This window comes from Centrocercus urophasianus, unplaced genomic scaffold (genome assembly GCF_019232065.1).
Source record: "Centrocercus urophasianus isolate 14NV4802_14NV808 unplaced genomic scaffold, USGS_Curo_1.0 seq_43, whole genome shotgun sequence".
Lineage (NCBI taxonomy): Eukaryota > Metazoa > Chordata > Aves > Galliformes > Phasianidae > Centrocercus > Centrocercus urophasianus.
In genome coordinates, this window is record NW_024885011.1 from 287216 (window position 1) to 304531 (window position 17316).

Consider the following 17316-nt stretch of genomic DNA (forward strand, 5'->3'; position numbering starts at 1 on the left):
GCTGCTCGAGAGTGAGTCCTCCTGGTTGTTCTGCTGAATGCCACTGCACTTAACATACAGAAATGCCTCTGCTGCTCTTCCTCACCCCTGTTCCTCAGTGTCAGAAGCAGCCGGGAACAATTTCCCTCGCAGTAAAGTCAGAGGAGGCCGTGGCCCCGGCTGTTCCTCGGTGTGCCAGAGCTGCAGCAAGCAGCCCGGCCTCTCTCTGTTAGAGTCACAGCTGTAACATCCAGCAAAAGTGGCAAATAAAATCTTTCCAACCCCTGTTGGTGTGAAATGCAGTGTTGATGTGCAGCTGTTCTGCCTGTCTGGCTGCTGGGACGACCATCGGCTTTGCAGCAGAGGATCTTTGTTGAGGTGTAGTGTAAGGGAACGTCCCCAACAGGAACGCTGCTTGTGAGGGCTTCTCCCATTACTTTTTACTTTGCAAACAACTGCATGAGTTGAAATTAGCAGGGAACTTGTAGCGCTCGCCCTGAGGTTGGCAATAATCCATGGCTTGAGAACAACTCATTTCATTTAGCTCACAGCATCCACAGAAATGGGACACACTGAGGCCAATCCTGCAGCCAGACTGCAGGGCTGCCCTCTGTCTGCTGACCCTCTGTGAGCAGAACCAGAGTCACCTCTCAGCTCCACGCCGGTGGGAAATGCTCTGCACAGAACCGCAGCTGAGAATGGCCTCTGTTCAGAGGGGAGGATCGTCAGCGATCCCGGCCATGAAAGATGCTGGGAGAATTTGCTGGGGAATGGTGAAAATTCAACTTCCTTTCCCATAACTCCTTCTCACTCCAAAATGCCTTTCCAAAACGCCCATAAATCCTCGCCTTAAGTGCTGTGTTGGGAATTGCTGGAAAGGAGCAACTGCAGCTGCGAGGAGGAAGGCAGCATCCGTCTGGGAGCAGAGAGAGCAATAATGGGGCCATTGAGCACAGCCACCCCCGGTGCCCGGGCTGCCCGACGCGGAGGGGGTGGCAGGGGGGGCCCAGCCCTGCACGGCTCGGGTTTGGGAGGCGTTCACCGACAGCCCCGCGGGCTGCAGGGTAAAGCAAAGCGGGGACTGCGAGAAACCACTTCCTGAATGCTGCACATCAAACGGTGGGAGGCATCGCTCCGGGCCTCGGGGGTTTTCTCCCCACAGTAGCGGGCAGATTACAGTGGTAGGTGAGGAATGGATCTTTGCTTCTTTTTCCCAGGGTTTTTCTAAGATTAAACATCTCCGGTAACACATCCTGGCACCTTTTGATCTGCCCTGTAGGGGAAATCCCCGAAGTCCCCCGAGCATCCTTGTTCTTCAGGCTAAAAACACAATGAAGAGCCTATGGGAACGCGGGGCTGTGGTTGGCGCGGTCTGGCGGGGGCCGTGGGTGGCGCACGGCAGCGCTGAGCCCCTCGGCGCCGCGCTGCAGGCCGGCACACGGCAGCGCCGAGCGCCTTTCCACGCCGGCCGCTCTCGCCGTCACGCGGCGCGGCGCCGCTGCCCCCTGCCGGCCCTCCGGACCGGACGCAGCCAGGGCCGGCAGGGAGCGCCTCTCGCCCCGCGGTCCTCCCTGCCGCAAGGCGGCGCTGCAGCGGACGGCGCGCCGCAAGGGCCGCTCCTGCCGCCTCCTCCCCGCCGCACGCGGCTCTCACGGCGCCGCGGCGGCTATAAAGGGGAGGGAGCCGCGCGCCGCCCCTTCTCTGCCCGCTGGGCCGCAGTGCGTGAGTGGGGCCGGGAGGAGGAGGAGGAGGCGGGGGGAGGGCGGCCGCGGCCCGGTGCGATCCCGGCCGCCGCGTGGGGCTGCGCCCATCGGGGGCGCTCGGTTGGGTCGGCGCGGGTCGCGGCGCGCCGTTCGCCGCGTTCTGGCTCTGGTCCCGCCCGCTGGCAGCGCCGCCTCTGACCCGCGTTTCTCCCCGCAGACGCCCCGAGCGCGCGCAGCCGTCCGGACGATGAGTGCGGCGGGCAGCGGCTACCCCATGGCCTCGCTGTACGTGGGCGACCTGCACCCCGACGTGACCGAGGCGATGCTGTACGAGAAGTTCAGCCCCGCGGGGCCCGTGCTGTCCATCCGCGTGTGTCGCGATATGATCACCCGCCGCTCCCTCGGTTACGCCTACGTCAACTTCCAGCAGCCCGCTGACGGTACGCGCCGCGCCCGGCGCCCTCCTGCCGTTCCTCGCCCCGCGCCGCCGAGCCGCTCGCTGTGCCGCCCCGCACGATGGCCGCGCGGCTGCCGGACGCTCGCTTCTTCGGGGTCCCGCTCGGGCGGAGCGTTGCCCTGCCGGCCGTCCCGGCTGCTCCGTACGGAGGAGATGCGGCCTTGGGGAGGTGGGTGCGGGGGGGGGCGGCGGTCGGACCCGATGGCCTTACGGGCCTGCAGCCTCAACGGTTCGTGGTTCTGTGTGTTCTGTAGCAGCCTTTCGGTGTGCTCCATCCGTAGGGTAAGTAATCACCTGACCAGCAGTTGTGGAGCTGGAGGCGTTTTTCACAGGCACTTCTTACAGAGCAGAAGTCTCTTCTTCTGGCTGCTCACCTGTTGTGATTCAACACTTCCCATCACTCCTGGTAGAGCTGATGGCTGCACGTTGCTGTGTGTGCAGGCAGCTGCGCAGCACTCTGACGTTCTTGAGCTGGTGGGAAAGGTTCGTTGTGCAGTGTGTGGAACTGTGCTGTCTCGTGGGCAGAATCCATGCTGGTTTACTCTGGCCGGATTGTTTTTAATAGTTCAATTTGGCACCTCCTTAAGTAGATGTTCCAGGGCTAAAGCAGTGGAAACGTACAAAGGATGGGACAGAAAAGGTGATTGTGTGTGTGTGAAGCACCTTTTTTCTGTAGAAAAGTAGGTCGGTATTTTATGCCCTCGTTTTCAGAGCCGTTACTTGTTGACTGGCTCTCATTTATTGCTCTGAGCGGTGATTTAGCAGGGTCTATATATAGACATCTCCAGAACAGATAGGCGAGAGCGCTTCCCTTGGATTCAGAATCAATTCATAACAGTCAGTGACCTCCTGTTGCCTGCAATTGGCCGTCCTGCTTTACAGTTTTGTAGAGAGCAGATAGCAGATAAATACATTGCCTTCAGGTCAAAGTCTTCACGTGGTGTGGAAAAGAAATGTCATCACAAAGCCGTGCTCCTGCAAGCCAGTAGAGCCTCTGAGCTCTCGGCGGATTTCATGTGAGCTGGCTGTGATGTGCCCTCTGTCCTCTTCCCAGCTCAGGCTGCCTCTGTGCTCTTGAAGTAGAGAAGACCTGTGTCGTGTGGGTGTAGGTGTGATGTTGAAAGGGAAGGGTAGCCGTTGTGTGTGCTTGCTGTAGCAGGAAGAAGTTCTCATAGGAATATGGAGATAGCCGGCCTCCGCATGTGTGTCAAGGCAAACTTTTTATGGTAATAAATAGGCGTGAGGTTGGGGGGATGTTGTGTCATTCTGGGCTCCTGGAGAAGCAGCAGACGTTTTAGGAAGTCCCAGTGCTTGGATTGATACTTTGACAGAGTAGCTGGTGTCCTGTTACTGGCAGGTCTTCCAAGGTCAAGTGACTTGAACCTTATCTTTCAGTTGCTACTGGGAGGAAGAAATGTGCAAACTCTCCTGCCTCCACAAAGAGATCTGTTTCGAAAAGCTCCTTCCTGGTGCAGCAAACAGCAGCGTGTTATTTTGTATGAGTAAAGGGCAGCTACTGTGCTGAATGTAATGGGGCAGAACATCAGCAGGTGGGAGGCAGAGCAGCTGGTGTGTTGGGGTCTCTCTGAAACCAAGACTCAAACTTCATGGGGAATATAATTTTTGTTGTCAAATGCATGAGTTTTAGGTTTGGCTTCATGGTGGCTGTGCTTTCTGCATGAGGGCTTTCAGAGAAGATCTGTGCTTTCTTTCTAGGGATGCATAATCAGAAATGCATTTGGGCTTTATATGTCCATTCTAGGAAATGATGGGCAGCATTCTGTAGCACTGCTACAGCATGGTGCATAAAAGCACTCGGGAAGCTTTGTGCTCCCAAAACTTGTAGGAAAGCTCTTGTGGGCACACTGCTGGTGTGTTAGAAATGGTGGAAGGCAGTGAAGCTGATAGGATGGTTTGTATTTCCTGGATACCTTCTGTAGAAGTGGGAGTGCTTTGTAAATCTGAAGGTTTGGCACATCTTAACCTTTGTGTGGGAAATGGGATTCTCTCCTTACTGACCAGAACTGTAAATTAGAAGCAGAACTGTTTACAAGGCGGGCAGCAGCCAGAAGTTTGCTGTTCTTTGGGACCAGCAGGGGATCACTGTGTTCACATCCTGAACATCCGAGTTTCCAGAACTCTGCGTCTAAACTGGCTCAGGGCTTGCATTTTTCTTGGTTTTCCTCAGTTAATGGGGTGATGCTGTGCCCTGGGTTACTTTTTGGACACGTGTTGTCTGATAGTCTGCAGAGAGGTTGTTTTTAGTGAAAATGAGCTCTGCTGCCTTCAGCTGAAGCTCTGTGGCACAGCAGTCGGTGGATGCTCAGTGCTGGGTCCGTGCTGTTCTGATGGGCAGCTCAGGGAATGCTTCAAAGTTCTGGCGAGTTCAGACTTGGCCATGGTTGTTAATATTTTTAACTGTAAGTGGAAAGAAAACAAACTCATTTTATTTGGAAGAAAAGCTTTTAAATATGTTCCTCATGCAGTCTCGTGTTTCAGGGTTTCATAACGTTGACAGTTAAGACAACTCAGATAATGATGGAGAGAAACTTCAACGTGGCCATAGAGATAAGCTGCTCTGGGAGTACAGAGAACACCACGTGTTTCTCAAGCCAAGAAGGAACCTGAGGCTGGGATGAGATAAGTGTCTCTAAACAGAGAGCTGTAGGAGGGTGTGGATAAACTTGTCCCTCCTCCTCCTTAAAGGAGAGACGGCGGCATGAAAGACGTGCAGTGCAAAGCAGGGGTGCAGTTGGAAGGAAGGAGTGGTTTTGTACGTGATCTTCACTGCTGGCAGCGTTTTGTTACACTTCAGTGATGAAGGGACTGAAGGAATGGACATCAAGTATGCTGATTAACCTTGCCAGCTCTAAGTGGCTAAATTTGCACTGTTTTTGTTGTCAGGTCTTTATTACCTAGTGACACAAGCGAGAGCACAGAGGTCTGCAGAGCAGCTGATAAAACTCCTTGTGCTGAGCTTCTGTGAGTGACTCCTGGTGCGTGGTATGTCTGTGCTGCTCAGCCACACGGCCATCTCCAGCACTGTGTTAGCTCTGTGTCAGGGAGCCTAGCCTGCAGGTGAGAATCATTACTTTGAGGCCTAAGGCAAGCTTCAAGGAATGCTCATATATTGGTTTTCCCTGTCCAAAAGGCACTTGAAGAAGAATGGAGAAAGCCTGGAAGAGACTCAGTGTGTGAGCAGTGTTGGGTTTGAGTTGCAGTCCAGCCTGCTGGGAGGATGACAGGAACCAGTGGGAGAGAAACAGATACAGGAGCTGAAATGGCTGAAGGTTGGTGGCTTAAGTAGGGGGAAATGAGGAGGCGTTCGCTCAGGTGGAGGAAATGAATTTGCTGTGTTTATTCTGGGTCACTGTTATTCCTGTGCCGATCCTTTAGGGGCTTTCTCAGGTACTGGTGTGATGTGACTGCGTTTCTGCCTGGGAGTGTGGCAGCCCTCAGGTTAAGAAATCTGCCTGGGGCTTTCTTGCACCATTGCTAACAAGTGCTTTAGCATTTGCACGTACGTCAAGCAGAGTATACTACTGCTGTGCAGTGCTAGGTGGCTGCGTAGAGCAGGGCAGTAGCATCTGCTTACGATGTGCTTAGAAAGCTTGACAGAACCGTGAGCAGGTTCCTAGCCTGTATCTCAGTGGCCGCACAGCGCTTCGCAGTTCCTCTGGTTGCTTGCCTCTGCTTCCTCTGCTCGGCAGCTTTCAGCAGGAGCTGTTTCTGCTGCAGATGGAACATGCAGCTTGTTTGTGTCCTTGCCAGTGCGTGCTTTTGCAGCAGCTCTCCTTGCTATAAATAAGCACTGCCAAATTTGACGGCCTGCACCGAGTTGCCTGCTGAAGCGCCTACCAGGAGTGGCGATGGGGACAGCCACAGGGCTGCACTGATTCAGAGCAGCAGCTGAGGAATCATTTTAGCATGGCAGTTAATTGAATGTAAGGCTTTTAAATAGCTAGTGGAGCGAGTAGAGCCCTAGCATGTAAGATTTTCCTCTGAGATGGTTTTTGTCCTTCTAATGTTGTAAGTCTCTCTGCTTCAGTAACGAGATCCAGCAGAACTTGTTTCACAGTAGGGGTTGTGTGAAGGACTGGGGAAAAAAGAGATGGCACCAGTTCAACTTAAAGAGCAGTAGCAGGAAAAGTCTTCAAAGTACATGAGAAGCTCTAATAAACTTTCGTGCAGTAGTTCACTGATTTTCAGGTAGGGAGTGCAGGAGACTTCTGTAGGCAGTGCCCCACTGAGGATCTAGAGAGCTCTGTGAAATGCTGTATGGCTTCTCTGCTCTAACAAAGCATCACTTGAGAGGAGAAGGTATTGGTGTTGGCTTTTGGGCTGAATTTGCTGCCCTGAACTGATATCAGTAACTGAGTGACAGTGGTGTGAAGAACTGAGCCAAAGAAATTTGGAAAACTTGGGTTCTGCCCTGTTAGTGTTCCTTGGTCTTAATGCGTATTCATCCCTTTATTTCCCTGCCTCGTGCTGGGAATTAAGTCTCTCTTTCTCTGCCGACTCCATGTTAGGAGCATTTCCTGGCACAGAAGAGTCACAAGCATCTGAATTTTATGAAGCAGATCCTGACGAGTGTACGCAATGATCCGTTAATACATCAGTAGGCAGCAGAAATAGAATCGTGACGACGGGGTTCAGTGTGGCCCAGGATGGCAGCGCTGGGGATTCAGAGCTGAATTAAATGCTTCCCTGTTCATCAAGTTGGGTACCTGGGCCTTTTTCTCAGCATGTTGTCTGTTGTCACTGTTGCCCTTTAGTCAGAAAACTGGAAATCATTTGTTGCCCACCAATGGTAGAGGCTGGTTGTGTTCTTCCCTGCCAGCCGTGTGTTTGTGTGCGTTCTCCGTCTCTGACCTGACAGAGAAGCGATCATTTTCTCTTAGTAGAAATGAGTATGAGTAGGTGAGAGCTGCCTGCATCTTTCCCTTCTTTTGATTTCAGCAGTTTACCTTCATAATAGCGAGGAATGTAACCAAGTGTAAGTACTTTGGCATTCATTTTTCTGTGGCTATGAAAACATCATAATGTCAGTTCAGAAAAGATTATTAAATCTGTTATGTTCTCAAATATGTCTAGTGACTGTGCTGCAAGGACCTCCCTTGAAACATAGAGTTAAACTAAAAGTAGCCATTGGAATTGACCCATGTTATCACCCCAAAGTCTCTCTAATTTCATTTACATTGCCACTCACATGATGGAAGCCTTTGTGCTTTAACAAGCCATAGAAACCTGTTCTGCACTTCTCTTGCAGCTGAACGTGCTCTAGACACCATGAACTTCGATGTGATCAAAGGGAAGCCCATTCGCATCATGTGGTCTCAGAGGGACCCCTCGTTGAGGAAGTCGGGGGTTGGGAACGTCTTCATTAAGAACCTGGACAAATCCATTGATAACAAGGCACTTTATGACACGTTCTCAGCGTTTGGGAATATTTTGTCCTGCAAGGTGAGATGTGGTGACTTTTTCCCACTCCGCTGTAGTGGTGACGCGATCAGAGACACCCGGTGTAGGAGGCAGGAGTGGCACTGTCACCAAATGGAGGGCTGCCTCTTGAAGGCAGAGCTGACCAGAAGGTCAGGGATTGCTGGAGTTGTCAGGTTTGGTCATGAAATGAGCCAGTCTAAACACAGGCATCTCACTGCTTTGGCCCTCAGCAGCCACCTGCACTCGTGTGCTGACGCTGCGGTTGAGCGTGGCGGAGGTGTGCGCTCCCAGGTCTGACGGATTGGTTTCCTCCCGCATGTCTAGGTGGTGTGTGATGAGAATGGCTCTAAGGGCTACGCATTTGTGCACTTTGAGACCCAGGATGCTGCAGATAGAGCCATCGAGAAGATGAACGGCATGCTGCTAAACGACCGCAAAGTGTGAGTGTCACAGCAGCAGCAGCAGCGAGCGCATGAACCGTGATGCATCTCGGTATTAACAGGGACACACAAGGTTCTCCTGGCCCAAGCCTTGGCCTGCTACCTCTCCACTACAGGGCTGGTGAGTGACCCTGCCCAAGCCATAGCCTGCTCCCCTTCCATTGCAGGGCTGTGGTTTCCCTAACCAAGCCTTGATTTGCTCCCTCTGCAAGTGGGCTGGGTGGGTGTCTGGCCAGTACTCTTCACTGCAGAGCTGGGTGGGCATCCTAGGCTGCTGCTTTTCACCGCAGGACAGGGGACTTTTCTGGTTGGTCTGCGGCCTCTCTGTCCTTCTGTTCTGGCACTCTTTCTTCTCCCTGTGTCTGGCTCCTACTACAAAAAAGAATTCTTTTTTTTTGCCTCACTGCAAATCACGTGCTGTTTTTCCTTTTTCTTTTTCTTTTTTTTTTTTTTTTAAACAAGTTCCTCACTTAATTTCATTCTTTCATGCAGATTTGTTGGGAGATTCAAGTCTCGTAAGGAGCGGGAGGCTGAGCTGGGAGCCAAGGCAAAGGAATTCACCAACGTTTATATTAAGAACTTTGGGGATGACATGGATGATGAAAGACTAAAGGAACTCTTCAGTAAATATGGTAAGTACCGAAACTCTAATGCGACTGTGAATTTCATGAGCTGTGCTAATTTAAGTGCTGCTGCCATCTGAATACGTCTGCTGGGGTGACTTTGAGGCTGATGAATTGGAAGAGTTGAGGAGTGGGCAGTAATTCTGTCAAACATTGGACAGGAGGCAGAGAGTGGCCAGCAGAGGAGTGAGAGAAGAAGGCTGGGGTGATTCTGTGGAGCTTGATAGACTTGAAATAGCCTTACATTATGTTTCACTAACCCTGTCCCTTGGTAACAGGTAAGACTCTGAGTGTTAAAGTGATGACAGACCCCACTGGAAAATCCAAAGGCTTTGGCTTTGTAAGCTTTGAAAAGCATGAAGATGCTAACAAGGTATGACCGAGTGTTAATGCTGCCTGCGTGTCTTTGGAGAAGAGCTTTCTTGGCTTGCATAGAAGCCAGTTGAGATAAAATTCCGCCTCAGATGTAAACCTCTTCTGGATGTGGGGGCTTGAAGCCATTCGCACGTCACCACGTTGTGACCTTACTTCAGGATTAAGCTGACACTTCTCAGGTCACTAGATGCACACAGAATGCAGTTGTTTAATCTGAACATTAATTGCTGAAGAAGTGCTCTGGTGGATGGCTTAGGGAGTGAGTGTTCTTAGAGCAGTGTCTTTGGAGCCTTATGTTTGTTACTGTTTGACACTGGCTACAGAAGGGGTGGGGGTGAATTCACAAGTTCCTGCTGTTAGTCCAGCATTACGGTAAGGTTGTCAGTGTGGTCTCTCCTGGTAACTTCAGTTTATCTGTAGTTAGCTGGTGTAAAACGGGAGCAGCGCAGAGGTGCTGTGGCAGCTATTGGCCAACGAGCAGGGAGATCTTTGGGCAGCCAAGTTCTTAACAGGATGGGCTGCTGTCCTGTTCCAGCAATTGACAGTTTTCTTTGACCCCTCTGTCCAGGCAGTGGAAGAAATGAATGGGAAGGATATCAATGGGAAAATGGTGTTTGTAGGCCGAGCACAGAAGAAGGTGGAGCGCCAGGCAGAGCTGAAAAGGAGATTTGAACAGCTAAAACAAGAGAGGATCAGCCGGTACCAGGTGAACAGCCTGTCCCTCTTCTGAATTTAGGTACCGTTTCCAACTGTTGGTAGACTTAAAAGGCACTGGCCGCAGTCGTCGCCCTGTGATATATTCTTAGAGTGCAAACTTTAAGGTGACTCCATGGAACTTGGAGGCAAAGGAGATTTCCGTGCATGGAAAGGATGTGAGAGAAGTCATGCAGTCATCTTTAATTTCACATGAGCATACCTGAAAGGATGGAAAGAGATGTGACTCTGAGCTGCTGTTGGTTCAGTTTTTAGCAAAATTGTGCCAGAGATTGCATCTGAATCTTTCCCACTCCTTGCAATGCAGTGCAGGACTGGGGACACATGATGCAACAAGAAAGCAGAGGAAATCCAGACAGGCTCTTTCACTGCATTGGGGTTTGTCTCTACACCTTTGCAACATTTATTGCCATCAATCTTGGTATGACAGATGTCCTGCTGAGTTGAGAGGTTTTAGACAAATGACAGCTTTGGCAGATGGATGCTGACAGTTGATGTGCTGAAGATTCTCTTTATTACTGTAGATGTCTTAATTATCCCACTGTTCTCTACCTTTCAGGGAGTTAACCTATACATTAAAAACCTAGATGACACTATAGATGATGAAAAACTGAGGAAGGAATTCTCACCTTTTGGGTCAATAACAAGTGCAAAGGTACTGTGGGGCTTGGGGATTTTGGGATTTTAAGGCCCGAGGAAGGAACTGTTACTTGACAAAGGACTGAAGGGCAGGTGTATATCCCCTCATTGGTGCAGTCATGAGAATTTGGGGCGGATTTCCTTGGGTCTCATCATGATTTTACTGATAACTTGTTTGATTCCTCATCAGAAGTGGGGGGGGCAAGAGGTGCAAAACATTGCCATGTCATGCTGATTGGCAAACAGGCATTTCTTCACGTTTGATTAGAGGCTGCACCTAATCTTTCCCATTCCTTGCTGTGCAGTGTGAGTCTGGGGACGCATGGTGCTGACAGAAAGGCAGAGCAAATCCAGACAAGTGGTTCTTCATTGACTAATTGTCCCTACACCTCTGCAACAGTTCTTCCTTGAAATCTTATATTTCTCTGCGGTCAAAAATAGAGATTCTTAAACTGTTCTTGAAATGTTGCTCTACCAGCAATTGGTCTTTACTGCAGGTGATGCTGGAAGATGGACGGAGCAAAGGATTTGGCTTTGTCTGCTTTTCCTCTCCAGAGGAAGCTACGAAAGCTGTGACAGAGATGAATGGTCGAATAGTGGGCTCAAAGCCACTCTATGTTGCACTTGCACAAAGGAAAGAAGAGCGGAAGGCTCATCTAACTAATCAGTACATGCAGCGCATTGCTGGCATGAGAGCCTTGCCAGCCAACACAATCATTAATCAGTTCCAGCCTGCTGCTGGCGGTTATTTCATGCCTGCTGTGCCCCAGGTAAGCTGAGCAAGTTAGTATGGTGTTATGATCATTTTAACTGTGCTTGGGCCCTGAGTTGTTTGCATTCATCCCACTGAGTCTTTCTTATGCCCATGAGCAAGCAACTCCTAATGGGGAGTGCAGTCAGTGGAGTTAATTGTGACGTCCCGGCTGCGTGCTCTCTTAATTTGAGTTGGGCGTTGAGTCTGGGGAAAAACTGCCAAAACACACTGTGAACAATGCTTGTTGTTCACTTAGATGTTGTTCACTTAGATGTTGCCTTTAGCTCGTTTGGTCTCCCTCCAGGCTCAGAGCAGACCCACTTACTATGCACCCAATCAGATGGCACAGATGAGACCCAACCCGCGCTGGCAGCAAGGAGGAAGACCTCAAGGTGAGCGTCTAGAGACGGCTTTGGTGGTGTGGCCCTCTGGGTTGTGCCTTCTGGCATGAATGCATGCTTTCCTTTCTGTGCACAGCTTCAGCTTGCTTCCTGTAGCTGCGCGGCCCGACTCAGCGGTCAGTTCTGGTTTGAGGATTTCCTCTCGTTTCTTCCATCAGGCTTCCAGGGAATGCCAAGCGCCATGCGCCAGTCTGGGCCACGGCCAGCCCTGCGCCACCTGGCCCCTGCTGGCACTGCTCCTGTCTCTCGTGGCCTCCCTGTTTCTGCCCAGCGAGTCGGTAAGGCGTCTGCGTCCCAGGCTCTTCTCCTCAGCTGCGGGGGTGAGGGTGCTGTTGAGACTTGACTTCTACTCACAGAGGTGGTTGTCAGAAACAGACGCCTGCAGTGAGGGGCAGAGACAGCACCTGAATCTTTCCTATTCCTTGCTGTGCAGTGCTGGTCTAGGGACAGTTGGTGCTACAGCACAGCAGCAGAAATCCAGATGGGTTATTTTCCACTTGCTTGGAACTCATCTCTACAGCTCTGCAACATTTACTGCTGTAAATAGGGCTGCAGGTTATGGATATTGTTCTCAGAGTGGAGCACCCAAATTTTATTTGATGGCGTAACTAGACAATACCATAAATGCAGAATGTAGAATAGTCCTTTTCTGAAATATCTAATTGTGATTTGGAGACCAGTTTCTAAGCCAGTATTTGCCCGTGTGGTGCATGGTTTGAATTTAGCGGTCATTAAGATGCCTCAGGTTATTTGCTGTGCATTCCTTTGGGTGTTTTTAATCCCGCTCTCCTTTTGCAGGTGTTACCACTGCAGGACAGAACTTGGCTCCTCGTCCACCTGTAGCTGCTCCTGCTCCCAGAGCAGTTCCCCCTTATAAATATGCCTCAAGTGTCCGCAGCCCACATCCACCTGTACAACCTTTGCAGGTAACACAAGGGTCTGTGCCTGAAGCAGCTGCAGGCCAGCAGGTTTTACATGCAGAGTTTTTGCAGTTTTACATACTGAAGAGCTTTTGCAGAAACAATCAGCACAGCATTTTTGCATCCTCCTATCTGCCTTTCTATAGGCGCCTCAGCCTGCAGTACACGTGCAGGGACAGGAACCACTAACAGCCTCCATGCTGGCTGCTGCCCCTCCCCAGGAGCAGAAACAGATGCTGGGTGAGTGAAACTCTGGTTCTTCCAGATTGCATTTTACTTTGGAAATGTCCCCAGGTTTCATCAACAGCTTTTAAATTAAAATTGTGTCTGAAACCCTTTTTTTCTAGGAGAACGTTTGTTCCCTCTTATTCAAGCTATGCATCCCAGCCTCGCAGGGAAGATCACAGGAATGTTGCTGGAGATTGACAACTCGGAGCTGTTGCACATGCTGGAGTCTCCAGAGTCCCTCCGGTCAAAGGTAAGCTGGCCTGTTCCTTGGCTGGGGGAGGCTGTGGGGCCCTTCGGCTGAGAGAGAATTCTCACTCGCTGGCTCATCTGTCTTCCTGGAGGTGGAGGAGGCTGTCGCAGTGTTGCAGGCTCACCAAGCCAAGAAAGAAGCTGCCCAGAAGGTGGGTGTGGTTGCTGCTACCTCTTAAGCCAGGAAGACTGGTGAGTGTCTCAGTCCTCGGCTTTGATTAAAAGCTTCCAGGATTGGTAAATAAAGCAAGGCAGTCACTGAGTGTTCTTGGTCTGGGAGGCTTATGTTGGTTTGGGAGCGGCGCTTGTCTGATTTTAGCCAGTTCTTCAAAAATCTGTTTAATTAAGCATTGGAAAGATGATGCGTGAATTGCTGAAGTGTTTCTGTTGGGAAGTCATGGAAGTACAGCAGATTGAGATGAGTCTTGTGCCAGTGCTGATCTAGGAGATAAAATGACGTGCAAGATGTTCTGGTGACTTCAGGGTGAAGTGCTGTGCTGGTGCCATTGCTTGTCCTGCAGTCATCTGCCTGCAGCGTGCATCAGAGGCTGCTGCCAGCAGAGCCATTCCTGGTGCAGCTCTGCCCAAACAAATGCTGTCTCCTGTGTCCAGCTCCAGACACCTAGAGAAGGCTTTTATTCCCCAGTACCTGGCAGGTAACGTCTTCCTCCTTTTCCTGCAGGATGCAAAGAAGCCAAATAGCCCCTGCCAGGTGTCAGCTCTGCAGATTCTGCACTGTGCTGCAGGACTCAGGGCCGTGCGGCACGTCGCGTAGTTACACTGCATTTTGTAAACCAGTCCTTAAACTCTTACCAAGCCGACTCTGCGCAGCTCTAGATTTCCAAAACCAGAATTGAGTTTGCAAGCTTCCCTTGTGTCACAGCAGGGTTACCGCTTGTCTTTTCGAAGTGCAACATCGAGGATTTCCAGTTAAAGCATTTTGTGGTTTTGGTTTTAACTCAAAGTCCAGTGTGGAAAGTTCTGGAAAGTCTTTTGTCAATAAAGGAATAAAATCTTTGTCTGCATTTGTCGTCGTTCTCTTTTGGTGCGTGATTTTGACGTGACTCGCGGCACTCGACGGCGTTCACTTGCTGCTGGGGTTGCTGTGAAGCTCCGGGCGCTGCGCGCTTCGGTTCCGGTTCGCCTGCGCTCGCACCTCCCCGCCCGCAGGGGGCGCCTTTTTTCGGCGCTGCGGAAAGGCGGGATTCGCGCGAACTTCCGGGGCGGGGCGCTAAGATGGCGGCCACCAAGCGGGTGCTGTACGTGGGTGAGTGGGGCCGGGGGCTGCGGGCGCCGCGCGGGGTGAGCGGGGCCTTAATGCTGTGCGCCGCAGGCGGGCTGGCGGAGGAGGTGGACGAGAAGGTGCTGCACGCCGCCTTCATCCCGTTCGGCGACATCACCGACATCCAGATCCCGCTGGACTACGAGACCGGTGCGTGGCGGGGCGCGGGGCGGCGGCGCGCTGTGAGCCGGGCTCTGACCGCGGGCTGCGTTCGCAGAGAAGCACCGAGGTTTCGCCTTCGTGGAGTTCGAGCTGGCGGAGGTGAGAGGAGGAGCAAAGCTGCCCTCCGGGATGGCGGCCGGGCCGCGGGGGCTGCCTGCAGCCGAGAGATCTGCCCGGGGCAGCGCGCGGCGGCTTTGCTCCTCTCCCGGTCTGCGGACGCGGAGGCAGCTGCGCCAACTCTGTGTGCCCAGGCGTTTTTCTTTAAAGTGGCTGTAACGAGGCGTCCTATTGCTCTTCACATAGGATGCAGCAGCAGCCATTGACAACATGGTACGAGGCCTGCCCTGCTTCACAGCCCGGAGCTCACCTCTGCTGGGACACGGCTGGCCCTGGCCAGCAGCTGCAAACAGCCTGGGGCAGCTCCTGCCACGTGTGCTGGGTGGTGCTGCAGACACGGGTCTGCCTGCGACTGTCGTGCCTGGCCCTGCTTTGCTGGCGTTGCCGCTGCCTGTGGTCTCAGTGCAGCTCCTGAGCTGTGGGGCCCTTGTGGTGCTCAGAAGTGGGGAGAGAAAGCCAGCCCTGCTCTCTATGCAGAGGGGACGTAGTGAGTTTTTACCCTGTGGTGGGCTTTGTTCTTTTTTTGTTCTTTGTAGAACGAGTCTGAGCTCTTTGGTCGGACAATTCGAGTGAACTTGGCCAAACCAATGCGAATTAAAGAAGGATCATCTCGGCCAGGTAAGTTGGTGCCTAGGAGAGGAGAAACCCCTGTGGGCGTTCAGCGTTGGGCGCACATCGGCCCTTTTGGTTTCCCAAGTCTCTGCTTCCCATTCAAGCCTCGTGGGGTCCCAAGAACCAAAAACATTCCCCAGCCCCTCAGACAGACATGGCTGCGCTTCTGGTTGCTCTCTACAGGGGGCCAGACACACACTCACACACCAGGCAGGGTTACTGTCACACCTGAAATGGGAGGGAGCCCAGCCATGCTCAGCAAAGTGCTGGCGAGAGGTGGATGGTGGCATGCAGCCAGCGGGCTGTGGGTTATTACTTGGGGGAGTTGCTGGCTCTGTCCCCGTGTCCCCATGCGGAGGGTGATTGCGTGCAGTTCTGGGAGTGGTTGGGCCAGCAGCACCCTGGGTGCAGTCCTGCTGCTGCCAGAGCTGTGCTGAGTCCTGAGTTGCTTGGCCCTGGGCTCAGCACCCCGTGCTCACCCTGCCCTGCTCTGCTGCAGTGTGGTCAGATGATGAATGGCTGAAGAGGTTCTCAGGAAAGACTCTGGAAGAGAACACAGAGGAAGGAGGAACAGAGGCACCCAAAGCAGAGACACAGGAGGTAGGGATGGATGGAGCTGGTTGTGCCCTGCGGAGTGCCTCGGAGTGGGGAACCTGGGGTTCTGGATGCTACCAGCTTTGGGAACCAGGAGTGAGCTGTGGTCATGTCAGTCCCTGTGTCCCCAAAAGCTTGGTGAGCCCACGGGGAGCTGCGTGTTTTTGCTGCATCCTGCAGCAGCTCCTAGGCTGTGAGAAGCCACCGTTTGCTGCCTGCTGCCTCCAGGGACTTTCGGAGCTGGACCTGCTGCCGGCCCTGTGCCGCAGGCTGGGGTCAGACCGGCCATCGGGTGGCAGAGCTGAGCAGCAGCGCCGCTGTGTGCCTCCTCCTTGCCTAGGGTGAGCCTCCCGCCAAGAAGTCCCGGGCCAACCCCCAGGTTTACATGGACATCAAGATCGGCAACAAACCTGCAGGGCGGCTCAAGATCCTGCTGCGGTCCGACGTGGTGCCCATGACCGTAGGTGAGCGGTGCTGCTGCCCTGCGGCCCTCGGGCTGTGTGCTGTGCTCACCTCTGCCCCTCGCCCCGAACAGAAAACTTCCGCTGCCTCTGCACTCAGGAGAAAGGCTTCGGCTTCAAGGGGAGCAGCTTCCACCGCATCATCCCCCAGTTCATGTGTCAAGCTGGGGACTTCACCAACCACAACGGCACTGGAGGAAAGTCCATCTATGGGAAGAAGTTTGATGATGAAAACTTCATCCTGAAGCACACGGGGCCGGGTAGGGTGAGCGCTGTGGGGTTCCTCGAGCTGCTCTGACTGCAGACTGCAGTGTGCCCAGGGCAGAAATGCAGCCCCTGTCTCTTCCCACACGCTGTTAATTTCAGTCTTATATCATGGAGAATTTCAAAGCTGCTTTCCCGTTGGGTTTCAGGGGAGGAATGTTGCAGTGTAACTATGAGCGGTGGAAAGGTGGCAGAAAGCAAGCAGGCTGATCTCCAAGGCTTTGCTGTTGCTGCAGTTAAAAATAGATTAATGCTCTCTACCACTTCACTCTGCTCATACTTGTAGGTGTTTCTTGGCATCGTCAGCTTCCCGCAGTTTCAATATTCAGAGACTCTTAAAACCAGCATCGTCTGCGCGGCCCAGGGGGGTTTTCGTTAATTACTGGCATTGCTCCCAGTAACGCTGCGCTGTTTGGTCCCAGGGCTGCTGTCCATGGCAAACTCCGGCCCCAACACCAATGGCTCGCAGTTCTTCATCACCTGTGATAAAACCGACTGGCTGGATGGGAAGCACGTGGTGTTCGGGGAGGTGACGGAGGGCATGGATGTGGTGCGGCAGATCGAGGTCGGTGCCGCAGCGAGGCGGGCCGTGTGCGTGCAGCCCTGCCCCCGACTGCCAGCCTTCCTTCCCTTCTGCAGGCTCAGGGCACCAAGGACGGGAAGCCGAAGCAGAAGGTGATCATCTCCGACTGCGGGGAGTGCGTGTGAGCGCAGTGCTGCTGCCCAGCTGCCCCTGCAAGGGTTGGTGCCCCGTCCTGCAGCGGGCTGAGCGGGGAGGCGGCTGCTGCGGGCGCGTTGTGCCTGTGCTGCTTCCTGCTCCCACTGTCTGCCCCTCGCTTGGCAAAGACTTCCTATATTTCACAGAAACAATAAAACCGAGTGTTCGAAAAACAAAGGCCT

The 17316-nt window shown here is 52.8% G+C and overlaps 2 protein-coding genes and 3 non-coding genes across 10 annotated transcripts; all 5 read left to right on the forward strand.

The window, feature by feature from the left end:
• The first annotated feature begins 1929 nt into the window (after positions 1-1929).
• Positions 1930-13949, forward strand: PABPC4 (poly(A) binding protein cytoplasmic 4). Of its 5 annotated transcripts, none has more exons than XM_042834079.1 (15): positions 1930-2122; positions 7409-7602; positions 7906-8021; positions 8514-8653; positions 8923-9017; positions 9588-9725; positions 10293-10388; positions 10870-11142; positions 11431-11518; positions 11686-11805; positions 12326-12453; positions 12594-12687; positions 12795-12925; positions 13017-13116; positions 13607-13949. In XM_042834079.1, exons 1-14 carry the CDS (start codon positions 1930-1932, stop codon positions 13101-13103), a joined length of 1893 nt encoding a protein of 630 aa, XP_042690013.1. In that variant the 3' UTR covers positions 13104-13116; positions 13607-13949. The 5 variants fall into 5 exon arrangements, with proteins under 5 accessions (XP_042690013.1, XP_042690012.1, XP_042690014.1 ...); XM_042834080.1 differs by adding an exon at positions 5044-5429 and having other exon boundaries at positions 2036-2122; positions 13017-13949; XM_042834081.1 differs by lacking the exon at positions 1930-2122 and adding exons at positions 2446-5217; positions 5291-5429 and having other exon boundaries at positions 13017-13949.
• Positions 10008-10138, forward strand: LOC122168662. Its single transcript, XR_006171307.1, has one exon. It is a non-coding gene; the product is annotated as a small nucleolar RNA SNORA55 (small nucleolar RNA).
• LOC122168656 lies at positions 10646-10774 on the forward strand. The gene has a single exon (XR_006171301.1). It is a non-coding gene; the product is annotated as a small nucleolar RNA SNORA55 (small nucleolar RNA).
• LOC122168661 lies at positions 11928-12060 on the forward strand. The gene has a single exon (XR_006171306.1). It is a non-coding gene; the product is annotated as a small nucleolar RNA SNORA55 (small nucleolar RNA).
• Positions 13950-14146: 197 nt separating the features above from the next.
• PPIE (peptidylprolyl isomerase E) lies at positions 14147-17311 on the forward strand. Of its 2 annotated transcripts, none has more exons than XM_042834106.1 (10): positions 14147-14191; positions 14258-14356; positions 14424-14467; positions 14672-14698; positions 15022-15103; positions 15597-15697; positions 16032-16155; positions 16227-16412; positions 16839-16981; positions 17056-17311. In XM_042834106.1, the coding sequence occupies exons 1-10, from the start codon at positions 14161-14163 to the stop codon at positions 17122-17124; spliced, it is 906 nt and encodes a 301-aa protein (XP_042690040.1). In that variant the 5' UTR covers positions 14147-14160; the 3' UTR covers positions 17125-17311. The 2 variants fall into 2 exon arrangements, with proteins under 2 accessions (XP_042690040.1, XP_042690041.1); XM_042834107.1 differs by having other exon boundaries at positions 16227-16417; positions 17056-17147.
• The last annotated feature ends 5 nt before the right edge of the window (positions 17312-17316 follow it).

Bases quoted from the DNA above. Each gene is read 5' to 3' on its own strand.
- PABPC4 (XM_042834078.1), top strand. From the start codon at position 1,930: ATGAGTGCGGCGGGCAGCGGCTACCCCATGGCCTCGCTGTACGTGGGC. The intron at 2,123-7,408 runs GTACGCGCCGCG...CTTCTCTTGCAG, and splicing joins CTTCCAGCAGCCCGCTGACG to CTGAACGTGCTCTAGACACC. The intron at 9,018-9,587 runs GTATGACCGAGT...CCCTCTGTCCAG, and splicing joins AGCATGAAGATGCTAACAAG to GCAGTGGAAGAAATGAATGG.
- PPIE (XM_042834106.1), top strand. From the start codon at position 14,161: ATGGCGGCCACCAAGCGGGTGCTGTACGTGG. The intron at 15,698-16,031 runs GTAGGGATGGAT...CTCCTTGCCTAG, and splicing joins CCAAAGCAGAGACACAGGAG to GGTGAGCCTCCCGCCAAGAA. The intron at 16,982-17,055 runs GTCGGTGCCGCA...TCCCTTCTGCAG, and splicing joins ATGTGGTGCGGCAGATCGAG to GCTCAGGGCACCAAGGACGG.